This window comes from Mesoplodon densirostris, chromosome 4 (assembly GCF_025265405.1).
Source record: "Mesoplodon densirostris isolate mMesDen1 chromosome 4, mMesDen1 primary haplotype, whole genome shotgun sequence".
NCBI lineage: Eukaryota > Metazoa > Chordata > Mammalia > Artiodactyla > Ziphiidae > Mesoplodon > Mesoplodon densirostris.
In genome coordinates this window covers 167,263,393-167,277,513 of record NC_082664.1, presented here as the reverse complement: position 1 = coordinate 167,277,513, position 14,121 = coordinate 167,263,393, and the positions used below count along the sequence as shown (strand labels likewise).

Sequence of the window (14,121 nt, the reverse complement as noted above, 5' to 3'; positions counted from 1 at the left end):
GTTTTAATCAACAAATCCTCTGTGATTTAGGCTCCCACAACATTCAGTACAGTCTCTCTTCTCACTGTCAGCTGAGATAAATAACCTGTGAGTTTTGGCATTTGCAGCGGGCCTCCTGGTCAGTGAGAAAATTAACAAATCTGTCCATCTTCGCTTTTCTACTTTCCCACACCTTGTAGGCATATAAGAACCAAAGACGTGTTATCTCCTTGGCTTGCTATACACCTCTCATTACTAATCTCGAGGTGACAGAGTTTGGATTTAGTGGCAGGGTAAGGGTTGCTATGACAACCAGCTGATGCTCGGTCCTCCATGGGAGGTCTTTGCAAAGCCTGCCCTTTGGGTGGGGACCACGACCATAATGATGCACAAGACCCACCCAGGGATCTAGTGCCCTTTGGGCCTTCAAAACACCATACAAATATTAATGAGTGTCCCTCTGGAAGAAGGAGCAAAGCCTCATCGTGTAATCTGGGAAGTAAGAACCAGGCTAGTTTGGAAATCGGCTTGAATTTGGACTCCTCTCTGGGATCGAGGTACACGTGGTTAGGACTCAAGCAGAACATTCGTCTTGTTGAAATCGTCCATAGTGCAAAGGGCAACAACGGAAATGTTACATCGCTCTCTGTATAATTATTCTTTTATTTATTCTAGCGTATCGGTTCCTTCCATTCCGAATTCCCCGGTTACTCTGGGCAGCCTGGGCCTTCCCGTGGACTCATTCATTAGGTCCTTCTCTCTTTCCTGTCCCCTCTCCTCAGGTGTTCAAATAAACAATCAATCACCCACTTCCGTGTTTGCACAGACAGAGATGAGGAAACGTTCAACTTTCTCTAAATATGGGGAAAAAAATTACATCTGCTAGTAGACTTTAAAAAAACCCAGCTAGGAGAGTTTTCACAGGAATACTACAGACACACAGAGAACAGGAAGAAATATGCCTTTTATTAGAAGTCTCATATGTACAGGGAAAGCTGTTTCTCACAGCACAGGGGAGGCTGTGAGGAAGAGCAACTGTCGTCGGAGGTCACCACGCTTACACTGGTCACATCATTTCAACATCGCTATGTTCCGTGAACAAACAGAACCATTACACAGAAATGTAAGAGACGTAGGTACGGGGATGAACCCCTCACATATTTTCTAAAAAGAAGTGGACACAAAAATACAATGTGCCAGTAAAAATAAAAAATAGGCATATCAGTACATGTCTTTTTTTTTTTTCTTTTTTGTTAACACACAGTATGCTGAGCTTTCATCTCAAGCTTTTTTCACATCGGGATTTGCAGGCACTTTAGCCATCCAGCCACGGTTTACAACAGGATGTTCAGACCAACAAATGAGAAGATGGGAACACGGGAGTAACCCAGGTCCTCATGGCCCGCACGTACATGAACATATTGACACCAGGGCAATCTTTTGTTATCCCTGTTTGGGGACACCAGAATGTTCTGTGGGATGTGGAACAGCTTTCTTCTTATTTACCTTTTCTATTTCATGGCAGAATTATCTAGAAACCTGGATGACATCACCAGGCAGAGAGACAGCAGGTGGATGAATAGACAACCATCCACTGCAACCGACTTTAAAAACCGGAGAAAGCAGGTGAGGTTCTGGAATCCCAAAAGGAGTGTCCGACTGATCCTTGTTCCGTGCTGGGCCCTTCCTGCTAACTCATCAAACAAAAACTAATTTAAAAAGAATGGCTGGGGGCCTCCCTGGTGGCGCAAGTGGTTGAGAGTCCGCCTGCCGATGCAGGGGATACGGGTTCGTGCCCCGGTCTGGGAGGATCCCATATGCCGCGGAGCGGCTGGGCCCGTGAGCCATGGCCGCTGAGCCTGCGCGTCCGGAGCCTGCGCGTCCGGAGCCTGTGCTCCGCAACGGGGGAGGCCACGACAGTGAGAGGCCCGCATACCGCAAAAAAAAAAAAAAAAAAAAGAATGGCTGGGATGTACTGGGCCAGACGCTCATCCTGGGAGAATTCTCTCTTTCCTTAGCTACCACCCACCGTGTCATGACACACACTGGGCCGGCGGGTGCGCGGCCCCCTGCCCCACCAGGGCTGACGCCTGTCTCCCCTGTTTCCCACGCAGAGCCATGGTGACCCAACACACATGTGAGGATCAGGACTGAGCAAGGGTATTTATACACGCGGACAGAATCATCACTTTATTGGTAACACTGAGTTATAAGGCAGTTACAAAAGGACCCCCCCTGATAAACAGACAGTGTTGGAATATGGCTTAGCTTCTTTTAGATGAAGGAACTTTCTTGTCGCAAGGGGCTGAGAAAGAACAGGGAAACCATACTGGTTACAAAGGATTAAAAATGACTGTGCCGGGAAGTACCACGGAGTCCCAGTTTCTGGTGTATGTCACCCACTTTCATCCACCAGAGATGGAGATGTCACCTCACCCAAGAAACTTAAGGGGACAAAAGAGGGATCAACGTCACCCTTGACTTCAGGGTAATCTGTTGCCACAAGCTGTACGGGGCGGTAACACGAAGCCACGACGTCTCCCGGGCTGGGCCAGATTCCCAGTACCTGAGAGATGCAGAGCGTAGGATGCCTCGAACAGGTGATTGTCAGATGGCGGGAAATCCTTCCATGAAACAGACACTTGGGACACAGTGGCAGAGACATTAAGGCCTTCCATCGAATTGCCCACACTGCTTAAAGGCACTAATACCAGCAACAGAAGTATTCCATACTACCACCGAGGTTTCAAAAAAACTCCCGAAGTACAAGTCTTCATAGGAAAATGTCCTTTATTGCGTGACACGAAGAGTCTGCTCTCCTCCTGCTCAGGAATAGAAGGGTCTCCCTTTCTCAGGAGTCTGGAGTCTGTTCAGCCTGGCGACCTGAGAAGGGGAGGGGGGAACGTCCTGCCGGAAGGGCCCCTTGGGGGGGATGTGACTGGTGTCCTGGACTTTCTTATATGAGTCATAGTTGTTGAGCCCCTCGGGGGGAGGGGGCTGCTTCTTCATCTGCTGCTCTTTCCGCCTCTGCTCCTGGCGGAGAAGCTCCTGGGTCTCCAGCATGACCCTGGCGTTGAAGCCATGCCCACCCAGGTAGCCGTTCCGGGAGCCTTGGTAGCTGGAATACCTGGGGTTCTCCTTGGCACTCTGGAAGCCTTCCCCAGGGGAGTAGTTCTGCTCCCAAGAATCCTGGGAGACGGAGCTGGCATTTTTCCTACTTTGCCTAGAAAGCAAAGCCCAAAGGTGAGTGTGAGGGCTGGGAAAAGGGGAGGGAGAGAGATGGAAGGACGGAGTGAGGGGTCAGGGTTGAGCCAAAATAGCACTTCTATATCCCAACAAATATTACAATAAGTCCCATACATACGAACCTTCAAGTTGTGAACTTTCAAACATGCAAACGTGCGTTCGCATGTCCAATCACGGAAAGTTACTTCACGTGTCTGGCGTACATTGTCACGTGTGTGCATCCTGTACAAACGGTTGTGCTTTTGTGTACTTTATGTACAGTACTGTGTAGAGTACAGTAGTACAGTATCTTCATTTCAGGCCCAGGATGTCCGGAAGCAAGCGTAAAAGCAGCAGTGTTGTAGCTGGTACTACTGTACTTTTCAAGTACTGTACTATAAGACTAAACATGTTTTCTTTGCTTTGGGGGTTGGTTTGTTTTTTTAATGTATTATTTGTGTGGAAAGTAGTATAAAACGATTACAGTACAGTACTATATAGCTGACTGTGTGAGTTGGGTACCTAGGGTAACTTTGTTGGACTTACGAACATGCTCTTGGAAGGGAACTCGTTCGAATGTAGGGGACTTACTGTATTTGGTTCCAGTCACGTGCCAGACACTGTGATAGGGGCGGGAGGATGAAAACGTGACTGTCCCTGGCAAGTTCAACTCTGAGACAAGTCTGCACAAACAACGGCTACACAGGAGAGACAGCTAACAGATTCTGCAGCTACTCAGAAACAGGGTCCTCCTTCTGTGTCTGGGTGGTGCTATCTGTTCTGCTCAGAGTGACAATATCTCCTGCAGTTTAGACTCATTGGCAGAATGCTGTTAGGGGTATTAGCGATTTGGCAGCTTCTACACCAGCAATAATTTCTTGCTTTAGAACGTTACAATTCAATTCTAAACAAGCCAAACAAATATTTTACACAGCCACCACCACCGTGCCAGAGACGCTAGCTAATATGAAGTACGTGTGATGGATTCCGATTTGAGTTCAGTTATGAAAGATTTAAGTCTAGACTGCTTTATGATTAAAAATGCAACAGGCAGTCCCTTAAAGCCCGGCTTTTGAGTTGTATATGTGAGCAACTAACACCCTTCGGAATACATGCTCATCAAGATTGCAGAACCTGGGGCTTCCGTGGTGGCGCAGTGGTTGAGAGACCGCCTGCCGATGCAGGGGACACGGGTTCGTGCCCCGATCCCGGAAGATCCCACATGCCGCGGAGCGACTGGGCCCGCGAGCCATGGCCGCGGAGCCTGTGTGTCCGGAGCCTGTGCTCCGCAACGGGAGAGGCCACAGCAGTGAGAGGCCCGCGTACAGCAAAAAAAAAAAAAAAAAAAAAAAGATTGCAGAACCTGGACATGTGTGGAGAAAGCACTATTTTCCTGCCCATGGTATCCTTACCCAAGCCCAGGGTAACTTACTCAATTCATTTTCTGTCACCCCAGGATGGGGAAATAAATCAGAGTCCTATAGACATTTCAGCTTCTTATCCCTTATGCAATAAAGTTGCACATCATTTTCAGGAAATATTATTGTTTTGAAACATCTTTAATTTACTATCAAGTCTCTAGATGCCTTTATGAATTTACAGTAAGATTGGCTATGATAAAGTAAAACAATTTTGTGCCAGGAAGGAAGACATGCCCTAATTTTTTTGCCTTAAAAATGGAAGAGAAGGAGCGAGAATTGAGCCATAAAACAAAATATATTGCTCCATTTATCAGTAAGAAAATCATTCGGTGTCAGTATGTATTGTTCAGCTTTTCCCATCGACACACACAACATGACAGAGTGTTCAGAAAGACCAGTAGAGGAAGAATAAGGTCTATGCAGCACTGGGTCTCCCACAGGAATGAAGCCATTTGCATCCCTGAACATTCAGAAGTGCCGTCCACATGGTCTGGGATAAAATCTGCCCCTTTTCCATAGGACCTAAAATGTAGTCAAGGGTATTTTCAATAAGAAAGATGAACTACTGTCCAGAATCCTCCCTGGATATGACTCTGATTAATTGAACAGCCTACAGTGTGTCCATCCTTTTAATGGGAACTGGGCCATGTGTACAATCAGCCCAGGCAAGGATCCTTATATTTGATGGAACAGTTTATTTGCCTAAAGCACTGATTACCTTCACTTAAAGAGTCATAAATTAATCTGCTTAGAGCAATGAATGATGGAAAGTGCCAGCATGAAAGCAAGGGATTTGACATTAATCCTGAAACTTTAATTAAAACAACCAACTTGCTACTGATGTTACAGCAACAACGCGGGATTCCTTCACAGGTCAGTTATCAGTTTAAGGATAACCGTCAATAGGCTTCTTCATCCTTGGTCCACGGGGATCCACTGGCCCTGTCCATCCCCGTCTCCAACTCCATGATGCCGGAGGCTTTGCTCCACGTAATCACGTACTGGAAGTTGCATTTTGAATCAGTCCAGGAAAACAGAGTCTTTTTGTATTCAAACACACGGAGAATTCACTAACGGTTTGTTCAGGATGGAAATTATGACAATGTGGGAGAAAGAATTTCTTGAAGGTAAAATTTTCTTCAAATTAAGCAGTTTAGAGAGAAGGAAGAAAACCTCCCTGAGGTTCGAAGTAAGACACTTGAGGAAAGTACATACACACAGATACGTACACATGGATGCATGGACACACGTACACACACACACACACACACACACACACACACGCTTCCTCAGAAAGGAAGCTAGCGTAGCAACAAGCTCTTGATTAAAGAAGAGGACAAGAAATGAGCAGGTTGTAGAGAAACACAAGAAAGCAGCAGACAGAGAGCTTCCTCCACTGGAAGATGAGGCACACAGGCGCGGAGCATAGTGTGAGAGAGGCTGGGCGTCCCGCGGACACAGATCCAACCCTGAGTCTGCGTGTGTGGCTGTGTGAGCCTGGGAGGGTTATCCTCCCTGGGCCCAAGGTGCATCATGTGTGAAACAGGCATAATCTCTAATCTCATAGGGTTCTGGGGAGAAATAAATGAAATCACAGACATAAAATGCTCACAAAAGTGTGGCATATAGTACATGGTTCACTACTGGGTGACTTTCAAGTGACTTGGCCTCCAATCATTAGGCTCTGGGTTTGGGAGGGCATCTTTCTGACCAAGGGAAAAAAATAAACAAAAAGTTCAGCTTTCTGTCCTTTGTCTGAAGGGTTGGTAGAGATCAGGGAGCAGAGAAAGGCACCAAAGACTAACTGGAGAACCCTCACTCGGGGAAGCAACTCACAAACACGTCCCAGAGTTAGAATCAGAAGCAAGCTTTCCACTGTCCCAGCGTTGCTCAAAGGCCACGAATAACCACAGGAGCCACAAAGCATCATTCCTTCCAATATGTCTTTACAGTCAACACGCAGGTTTGTTGGGTCCTTGAATGCACTCACTGGAGACTCGTGAGTCGACCCAAAGCACGGACCCTGGTGTGGCAATAACTGCCTCTTAGTGATGACGCCTGAAGACCACTGTCATGTACAGGACACCCGGCAAAGCCCCAGCACCTGAGGAAAGCCGTCAGTCACTGCGCTGAGGAGGACACACAGGGATGAAGAAAGACAGACCACAGCTGACAAGGTGAGAGGCAGTCGAGACACGTAATAAACGGGCCTGTTGGGGAGACCGAGTCAGGGCGTGGAGACACAGCCGGGAAGCAAGGTGGATGAGCAAGAAGCCACCAACGGCAGGAGGAAAGATGCAGAGGAAAGGTAAAGAAAAGCATTCAACAAAGAATCTTGAGTATGTTTTTCTATCAGTGACTATGACCCAACATACTTTTCTACAACTCAGATTTAGAGCTGCCTTTTGGATACTAAGGAACTAAGCTAGGCATTTTTAAAAGGATTTAAAAAAAGAAAGTAAAACAGAAAAAAGAAAACTAACTTAGGAATAAAAAAATAAAAAAGAAATCCCCCTCTGATTGAGAATTAAGTGTGTGACCACTCGTGTCCCCTTTCCCCCGATCTCGTGTTACCACCTGGCTAGTGTTTCTTACTGACATTTCACGGTGCAACCTGAATTCTGCCTATAGGTTTCCTTAATCACAGTGAGAATTTACAAACCCCTCTGGTGCGTATACATCCCTCTAATTCAAACCACCTCACCTAGCGCGCCTGATACAGAGTCTCGACCATTTGTTTTCTTTTATGCTCCACTTTGCCACTGAACCCTTTGTGTGTGCGTGAAATCGTTTTGGTATCAAATGCCACAGCAACTTGCTTAGACTGAAGTCCGCTAATTGTCCACATCCGAAGAGCTGAGGTCAAGTGTCTTTGAGGAATATCACATGTCAGAAACGGGGATGCGCCTCCAGCTCGTGAGGGTCACAGCCCCCCTCCGATCTCCAGCCTCTGGCTGAGTGAGGTTCCCTGCAAGGAACCAAGAGGTGTGCAAGGCCCTGCATTCCTAATTCCCTCACTCAGAGATGCACGTTGAGGAATTACAGTTGACCCTTGAACCGCATGGGTTTCAACTGCATGGATCCACTTACACATGGATATTTTCCAAGAGTAAATACCTCAGGACGACAGGGTCTGTGGTTGGTTGAATCCATGGATACAGAAGAGTCGTGGATGGAACCATGGATACGGAGGGCTGACAATAAGTTATATGCAAATTAACCCCCAACTGTACTCTCTAAAAGAAGTGAATGTGATGTACAGGCCGACCAGCCCCACTCACACAGCTCTTTAGTTTTAAGATTTCTACTTTTCTCCTATCCATACAGAATAAAATGGCTAATAGTAAGGGAGTTATAAATGACCAGAGGGAAAGTTCTGGTTCTTTAGGGAAACACTAACTGACAGCAATAGTCCCAGCAGCAGCAAGCCTCTGGTCCATGGACTTACAGGTGCTTCTACCTGTGCTTCAGGGGGAGAGGAGGGAGAGAAGCACAGAGGAGGGGAGAGCTGGAGAGGGTCAGGAGTGGAGATGGAGAGGGGCGCCAGGATGAAAGGAGCCGTGTGGAGAACTGAGCGACTTTGGACGGTGAGCAGGAGGCATCCGGTGCACCTGCCTCTCTCTGGTCCTCTTCCCGAGGATGGGGCCCCGGAGTCTCTCCTCCCACCAGGCCCTCCCGCCCCTATCCCTCCTCCTTCCCTTCCCTAGTCCTGGCCATTTCCCATCTCACTTTCTTCTTACACACACCTTATGAGAGCTCTCCTCCAATTCTTATAAATACTCTCAAACACAACTAAAATATAAGAAGCCAAACCTTTTGCCAATAAGATAAGATCACAGCCCCTGCCCGGACAACATCATCCGCGTGGGCCGTGATGCACAATGGCCACTGCGTGGCTGGGACGGCAGGGCCACACCACGCGTGTCAGGTCATCCCCATCATCACGCTCGTCTTTCTGATGGAAGGCAAGCCGACAGGCCGCAAGAAGGGAACTTACACAGGAGAAGCTTTTTGTGTAACCCTTGAAGTGTTGCCCATTTGATGCTCTGGGGTGATTCAGGCGGTGGCCTTCCCCCAAGTGCTAAGGGCAGCAGAGCACAGAGACCTTTATATCCATATCGGCTCACATTCCAAGTGTGAGCACCAAAGCCCTCGGTAGCAATGAGCATTACAAAATAGTGGTTTAGGGTCAGGGGTTGGGCAGGGTGGGGTTTGAATTCTGGTGGAATTACATACTAGTGTGTGACCTTAAGGGGCGTACCTTAATTTCTCTGAGTTGTTTCCTTGTAAGACGTGCTCTCCAAGGACTTGTCTAGACCTAAACTTCAATGACTCTTGCCTAGAGTGGGCTAAATAACTGTTAGTTATGCTCCTATGTAAAAGAAAGGAGACTTCTGTAGTCACAGGAGACACAGCTTTACGGATTGAGAGAGGACAGCTGAGTGATCAAGTTCCCACACTAGGCAGTGCCCCTCCTGGTACAGAGCTGCACTCACACCCACGTGGGCGTGGCTGACCCGGGTCAGTGCAGTGAAGTCCCCCAGGGCTGTTATGGTGATTATTTAACATGAAAAGGACTCACCTTTATTAGAATCAGGATCACTTTTATATCAGTCGGTCAAATTTGCCCCACCCCAGCACTGTTTTCCCCCAAATTCAAAATGGTCTACTTGATATCAACATGGTAAGTAGACCGTTTTCCACCCGAAATGTTTTTGTCACCTGGTTTTGAAATCGTGTTCCGTACAAACGCCTGTAAGAATTGGGATGATAGGAGTGACTTCTTTGGGGAAGTCTGGAAAGCTGAATGTTTTTAAACACTTTCATTATTTACAATACTTAGATGGAAAATGGCTATTATTTCAACGTCTTAGGGCGCCGTTACCTGAGGGCTCTCCAGGCCTTTGGCAGAGAAGCCCTGGGGCAGAGGGGCCTCCACGTGGGGAGCCCGGCAGGGAAACCCTTCTGGCTCAGCCACCAGCTAGGCAGGTGGACATCCCAGGACTCTCCGAGGTTCAACACTGAGCAGAAGCAGGGATGGCAGGACGGCAAGAGAGGCGGGTTTGGGACCAGTGATGCCCCCTAAATATGGTGCCTGGAGCGTTTGGCACCTATCCTTTTGGAGAACTCTAGATTTACAAGATATCATTTATCCTAGTTACCCCTGAGCTGAGCAAAGTCAAAGTTCTCTTTTCATTTCTCCGTTGAGGAATCTGTCTCCAGCCCCATGGGAGGTCACAGAACCAACACAGTAAGTCCCCTACCTACGAACCTTCAAGGTGCAAACTTTCAAAGATGTGAACCTGCATCTGGTTCCAGCAAGGAACCAGAACCTGTGCCATCCACGTCGGACGTGAGGGAAATGGCAGCCTGCCCTCCATCTCCTCTTGCTGACGACCCCTCAGCTCTACCATCTCCCACCTCCTCTCCCTCCTCCAGTCCGTACCTCTTCTCACCTGTTCCCTCGATGCCAGCCCCTGGATGCCAGCTATTGTACTACTGTACTTTTCAAGGTACTGTACTGTAAGATTAAAGATGTTTATTTTTTGTCTTTGTTTTTTAGGTATTATGTGTGTGAAAAGTATTCTGAACCTATTACAGTGCAGTACTATGTAGCTGATTGTGTTAGTTGGGTACCTAGGCTACCTTTGTTGGACTTATGAACAAATTGGACTTACAAACATGCTCTCAGAACAGAACTCGTTCATATGTAGGGGACTTACTGTACCAGAACCCAGGTCTGACCCCTAAGCCCAGTCCTCGTGGATCAAGCCACTTCAGGTCCAGTGAGGGAGCTGTCCGGTGAAGGTGTGGCCATCTCCTGAAACACCTCCCTCCGGGTCTCCCTGCCACGTGGTAAGGTGGCCTCTAAGTAAGCGATGATTCCCACCGTCTATGTGCGGGTCTTCGTTATTGGAGAAGACAGTGCACTGGGGAGGAGGGATTTCCCAAGGGACAAGGACGGGGAGGATGGTGACGCGCGGGGGGTGCAGGTGGGGCGCTCGTACCGCGGCAGGGAGCTGTACTGGCGCTGGGCCTGCTGGAAGCTCTCGCGTTCTTCCTGCCGTTGCCGCTGCATCTGCACCTCCACCGACACCGAGTGCCGGCCGCTCTGCGCCGACGGTCTGGAGTTGGGCTGCGGGAGGGAAAACGCAACACGAGTCACGAGAAAGGAATTACGAATATCACAGGACCGGTGACTATTTCCATTCTCACAGACTGACTTAGAAACAATTTGCAACTTCCGTGAATGTCTTAAAAATCAAGTGCAATTTTCTCAAGAGGCGTCTCATTGATCTCGTGAGCCCCAAATATCCCATCATCCTAAATTTTAATTACAGCTTTAGAATGGTTTAAAATTGAGATGTCCACCTTTCTAGTCTGCCTAAGTGAGGTTTGGTAAATGCTGACATTAGACACTAGTTTACATCCCTTGTATATACAGCAAATACAGGGGAGTGAGGCTGCTCAGAAATCTAGAAGTCAATGCCAAAAAATATAAAAATTTGCTACAATAATTCACAACAGTGGGAAAGTCCAAGGGTACACACTTGAAAGTTGGCCGTGTTGGTGAATCTTTTCAGTAGTTATGTATTTTACTCTAGCAGTAGGATACAATGTAGCGGATCCCCCTTTTATTAAAGGATAACAGTTAAATTTTGAACCAAGATTAGTTGAAACTAGGCAGCGTTCACCACGTACAGGTCCTCCAATCCACGGATGGCAGCCACATGTGAACAAGAAACACTTATTCAAAGAATGAATCTGCAAGGTAACAGCTACTGGAATTGGTTATGAAATAATACATTTTGCCTTAGTTATGAGGATATGGCATTTTTACCTAGGTTAATTATAGGCTACAGAGAAATTTTCCATCCTCTGGCTAAATCAGGTCATCTGCTCATGGCTGCCACTGACCAAAACCAGATATTGGGTGATATATGATGCTGGGCCCCTGTGGATGCTTTAGCTTCTCACCATCAGCGTTTAGCTCACCTTCGAGATCTGGCCTTTTGAAAGTAGCTCCACGCAAAATAGACAACGATGCCTCTAACTTTACAAAACAGCTGACAATGAATGGTTGATCATAGCATCAATGGCAGTCACTCTTAAGTAATCCTTTTTAGTGCTCGCCGACCTCTGCCCCCTTTGTGTTATGCAACATTGTGCAATAGGCTTATTCTGAATGAAGACTGTCTGTTATAAACAAGTTATTGATTTTCTTTTAGAGTTGAAAGCCAATGAGAGACTTGGGCTCAATAATCATTTTCTGAGTCTCAGCATTCATTTGGTAAGATAACACGTGGGTTTGTTCCTTAAAGAGTGGCTCCTCTGGTTGGCTTTTGTGCAAAGAGAAAGAACGCAATCTCTATTGTCCCCTTTCTGCCTAGCTAGCATATCCCATATGTTGGTAAGCAATGATGAGGCAATATGCAGGACAAAATTTCAAAGCATATGTGCATCATCAGCGAGCATATTAAAAATATCCTGATACAAAAATAATGGGTGAAGAGATTAGGCTTTACAATACCCCAGTCTCTACTAGTGGATGTTTATAACCACACGCCTTGGAACAAATGTGTGTGCGGAGACCCACTCCACAACACCATTCAAATAACATCAGTGGTGCCTTCAGCAACGAAAACACATTGCCGAGTGAGCTCTGCTTATACAACCAGAGCATGAAGCAATTGTTCATCAGCAACATTAAGGAGACAGACAGTTTCTTCCATGACCCTTGATGAGGCTGGCCCTGAAGAGCACTGAGCTGACCTCTTATCGGTGGGGAGCCCGGGGAAGGGCCACTGGACGGGGAAAGTGAAGCAAGGAAATACGCCTTCAAAAAGAACCCCATTTTCCTTTCCTTTACACCCAGTCTAAGCTACACACATGTGTCAAACAGTCTTGAAAGGCCTGGCATTCTGCTGCAGGATTTAGTAACCAGCTTTTCAAGCTCACGCCATTCTGTGACACGCTGCTTGTGGAGCTGTGAAAAGAAAATGCAAGGTCTTGTAGAAAGTTGTTTCTCCCAGAGGCCTGAAAATCTGATTCTGACGGAGGAAAAAAAAAAAAAAGTTGAAGGGCTTTTGCCTCCGCTACTGTGCATTTTCTGATACTGTTTATCAGTGGCACATCTGGTTGGGTCTGGATGAACCCCAGTAATGCAATTATCATGGGATCTGAAGACAGAATGAGGGGATGAGTTTGGAATCAGCAAACTGACATATTTCATTCTGTTTGCTCACTCTGATGAAATACAAACCTCAGCCTTACTATTAATATTTTACTCTCTTTCTCTTTTCAGAGCATGCAAAAGAGTAGGTTATTAGAAAGAATCACCAGGGCTTCCCTGGTGGCACAGTGGTTAAGAATCCACCTGCCAATGCAGGGTACGTGGGTTTGATCCCTGGTCAGGGAAGAGCCCACATGCCGCGGAGCAACAAAGCCCGTGCGCCACAACTACTGAGCCTGAGCTCTAGAGCCCGCGCACCTCAACGAAGAGTAGCCCCTGCTTGCTGCAACTAGAGAAAGCCAGAAAGCCCGTGTGCAGCAACGAAGACACCATGCAGCCAAAAAAAAAGAAAAGAAATAAAGAATCACCCTTATTTTTAGGATGAAAGTTGACTGGGCCGCAGATTTCAAGGAAGATTGTGTGCATGACGGGTCCAGAGCAACAATGAGAGAAGGTCGTCCTGGCAAGTTTTCTACTCGGCCTGAATCAAAAATAACCTGATTCATGATTTCAATGAAGATCTCATAAAAACGTAAATTGTGGGAACAGTCTTACCACCGACAGCCCCAACTTTAAGACACTGTGGTTTTGTGGGTTTCATCCCTACAGCAAAAATAGAATAATGTATCTAGAGTCCAAAATCACAAAAATAAAGATAGAAATGAAGAAAGAGATCAGGTTTAACCCCAGAGAGAAGGGCATGTTTTCAGATAAAACAGCATCAGCAACTACAACAACAAAGCAACATCTATACAGGGAAACATGCAGGGAAGACATAATTGTAATGATTCCAGAGATTCACCAGACAGCAAGGCAATAGCTCAGCTTTAAGAGTGAAAATTATAAATAACCCTGGCCTTGTTTGTGATGAAATTGGTGACAAGCAGCTACCTTTTAAGTAAAAAAATAGCCCAGGTTGCCAAGGCCATAATAATGACAGAGGTTATAAGACAGAAGTATATACATGATTATCTCTTATACAATACACTGGAGAACCACGATACGTGACTGTCTTCATGGCTTATGTTTAAAACCACAAGTGAAAATGATGCAGGCTGCTTTTGTAAATGAGCTGCAAAGTACTGGTCTTTACTGTGATTATGAAGAGATACAATTTATATTATATAAAAAATTACATAAAGCTTCAAAAGCTGAACAGTTTTGGTATCACTAATGTAGAACAAAATATTGAAAATATCTTCTGTACAGTGTTTCACTAAATTAAGTCCTTATGCATTTCTCTCCATTAAGTAAAAATCATCC

At 46.4% G+C, this 14,121-nt stretch overlaps 1 protein-coding gene across 14 annotated transcripts in view; it reads right to left on the bottom strand.

Moving 5' to 3' along the window:
* Positions 1-928: 928 nt before the first annotated feature.
* Positions 929-14,121, bottom strand: part of PARD3 (par-3 family cell polarity regulator) — a 634,482-nt gene continuing 621,289 nt past the window's right edge. For all 14 annotated transcript variants that reach the window (XM_060097665.1, XM_060097670.1, XM_060097666.1 and 11 more), the window contains 2 exons: positions 10,634-10,761; positions 929-3,202 (listed from right to left, as the gene is read on the bottom strand). In XM_060097665.1, coding sequence (XP_059953648.1) covers positions 2,806-3,202; positions 10,634-10,761 — 525 coding nt within the window. In that variant the 3' untranslated portion in view covers positions 929-2,805. The remainder of the gene's footprint in view (positions 3,203-10,633; positions 10,762-14,121) is intronic.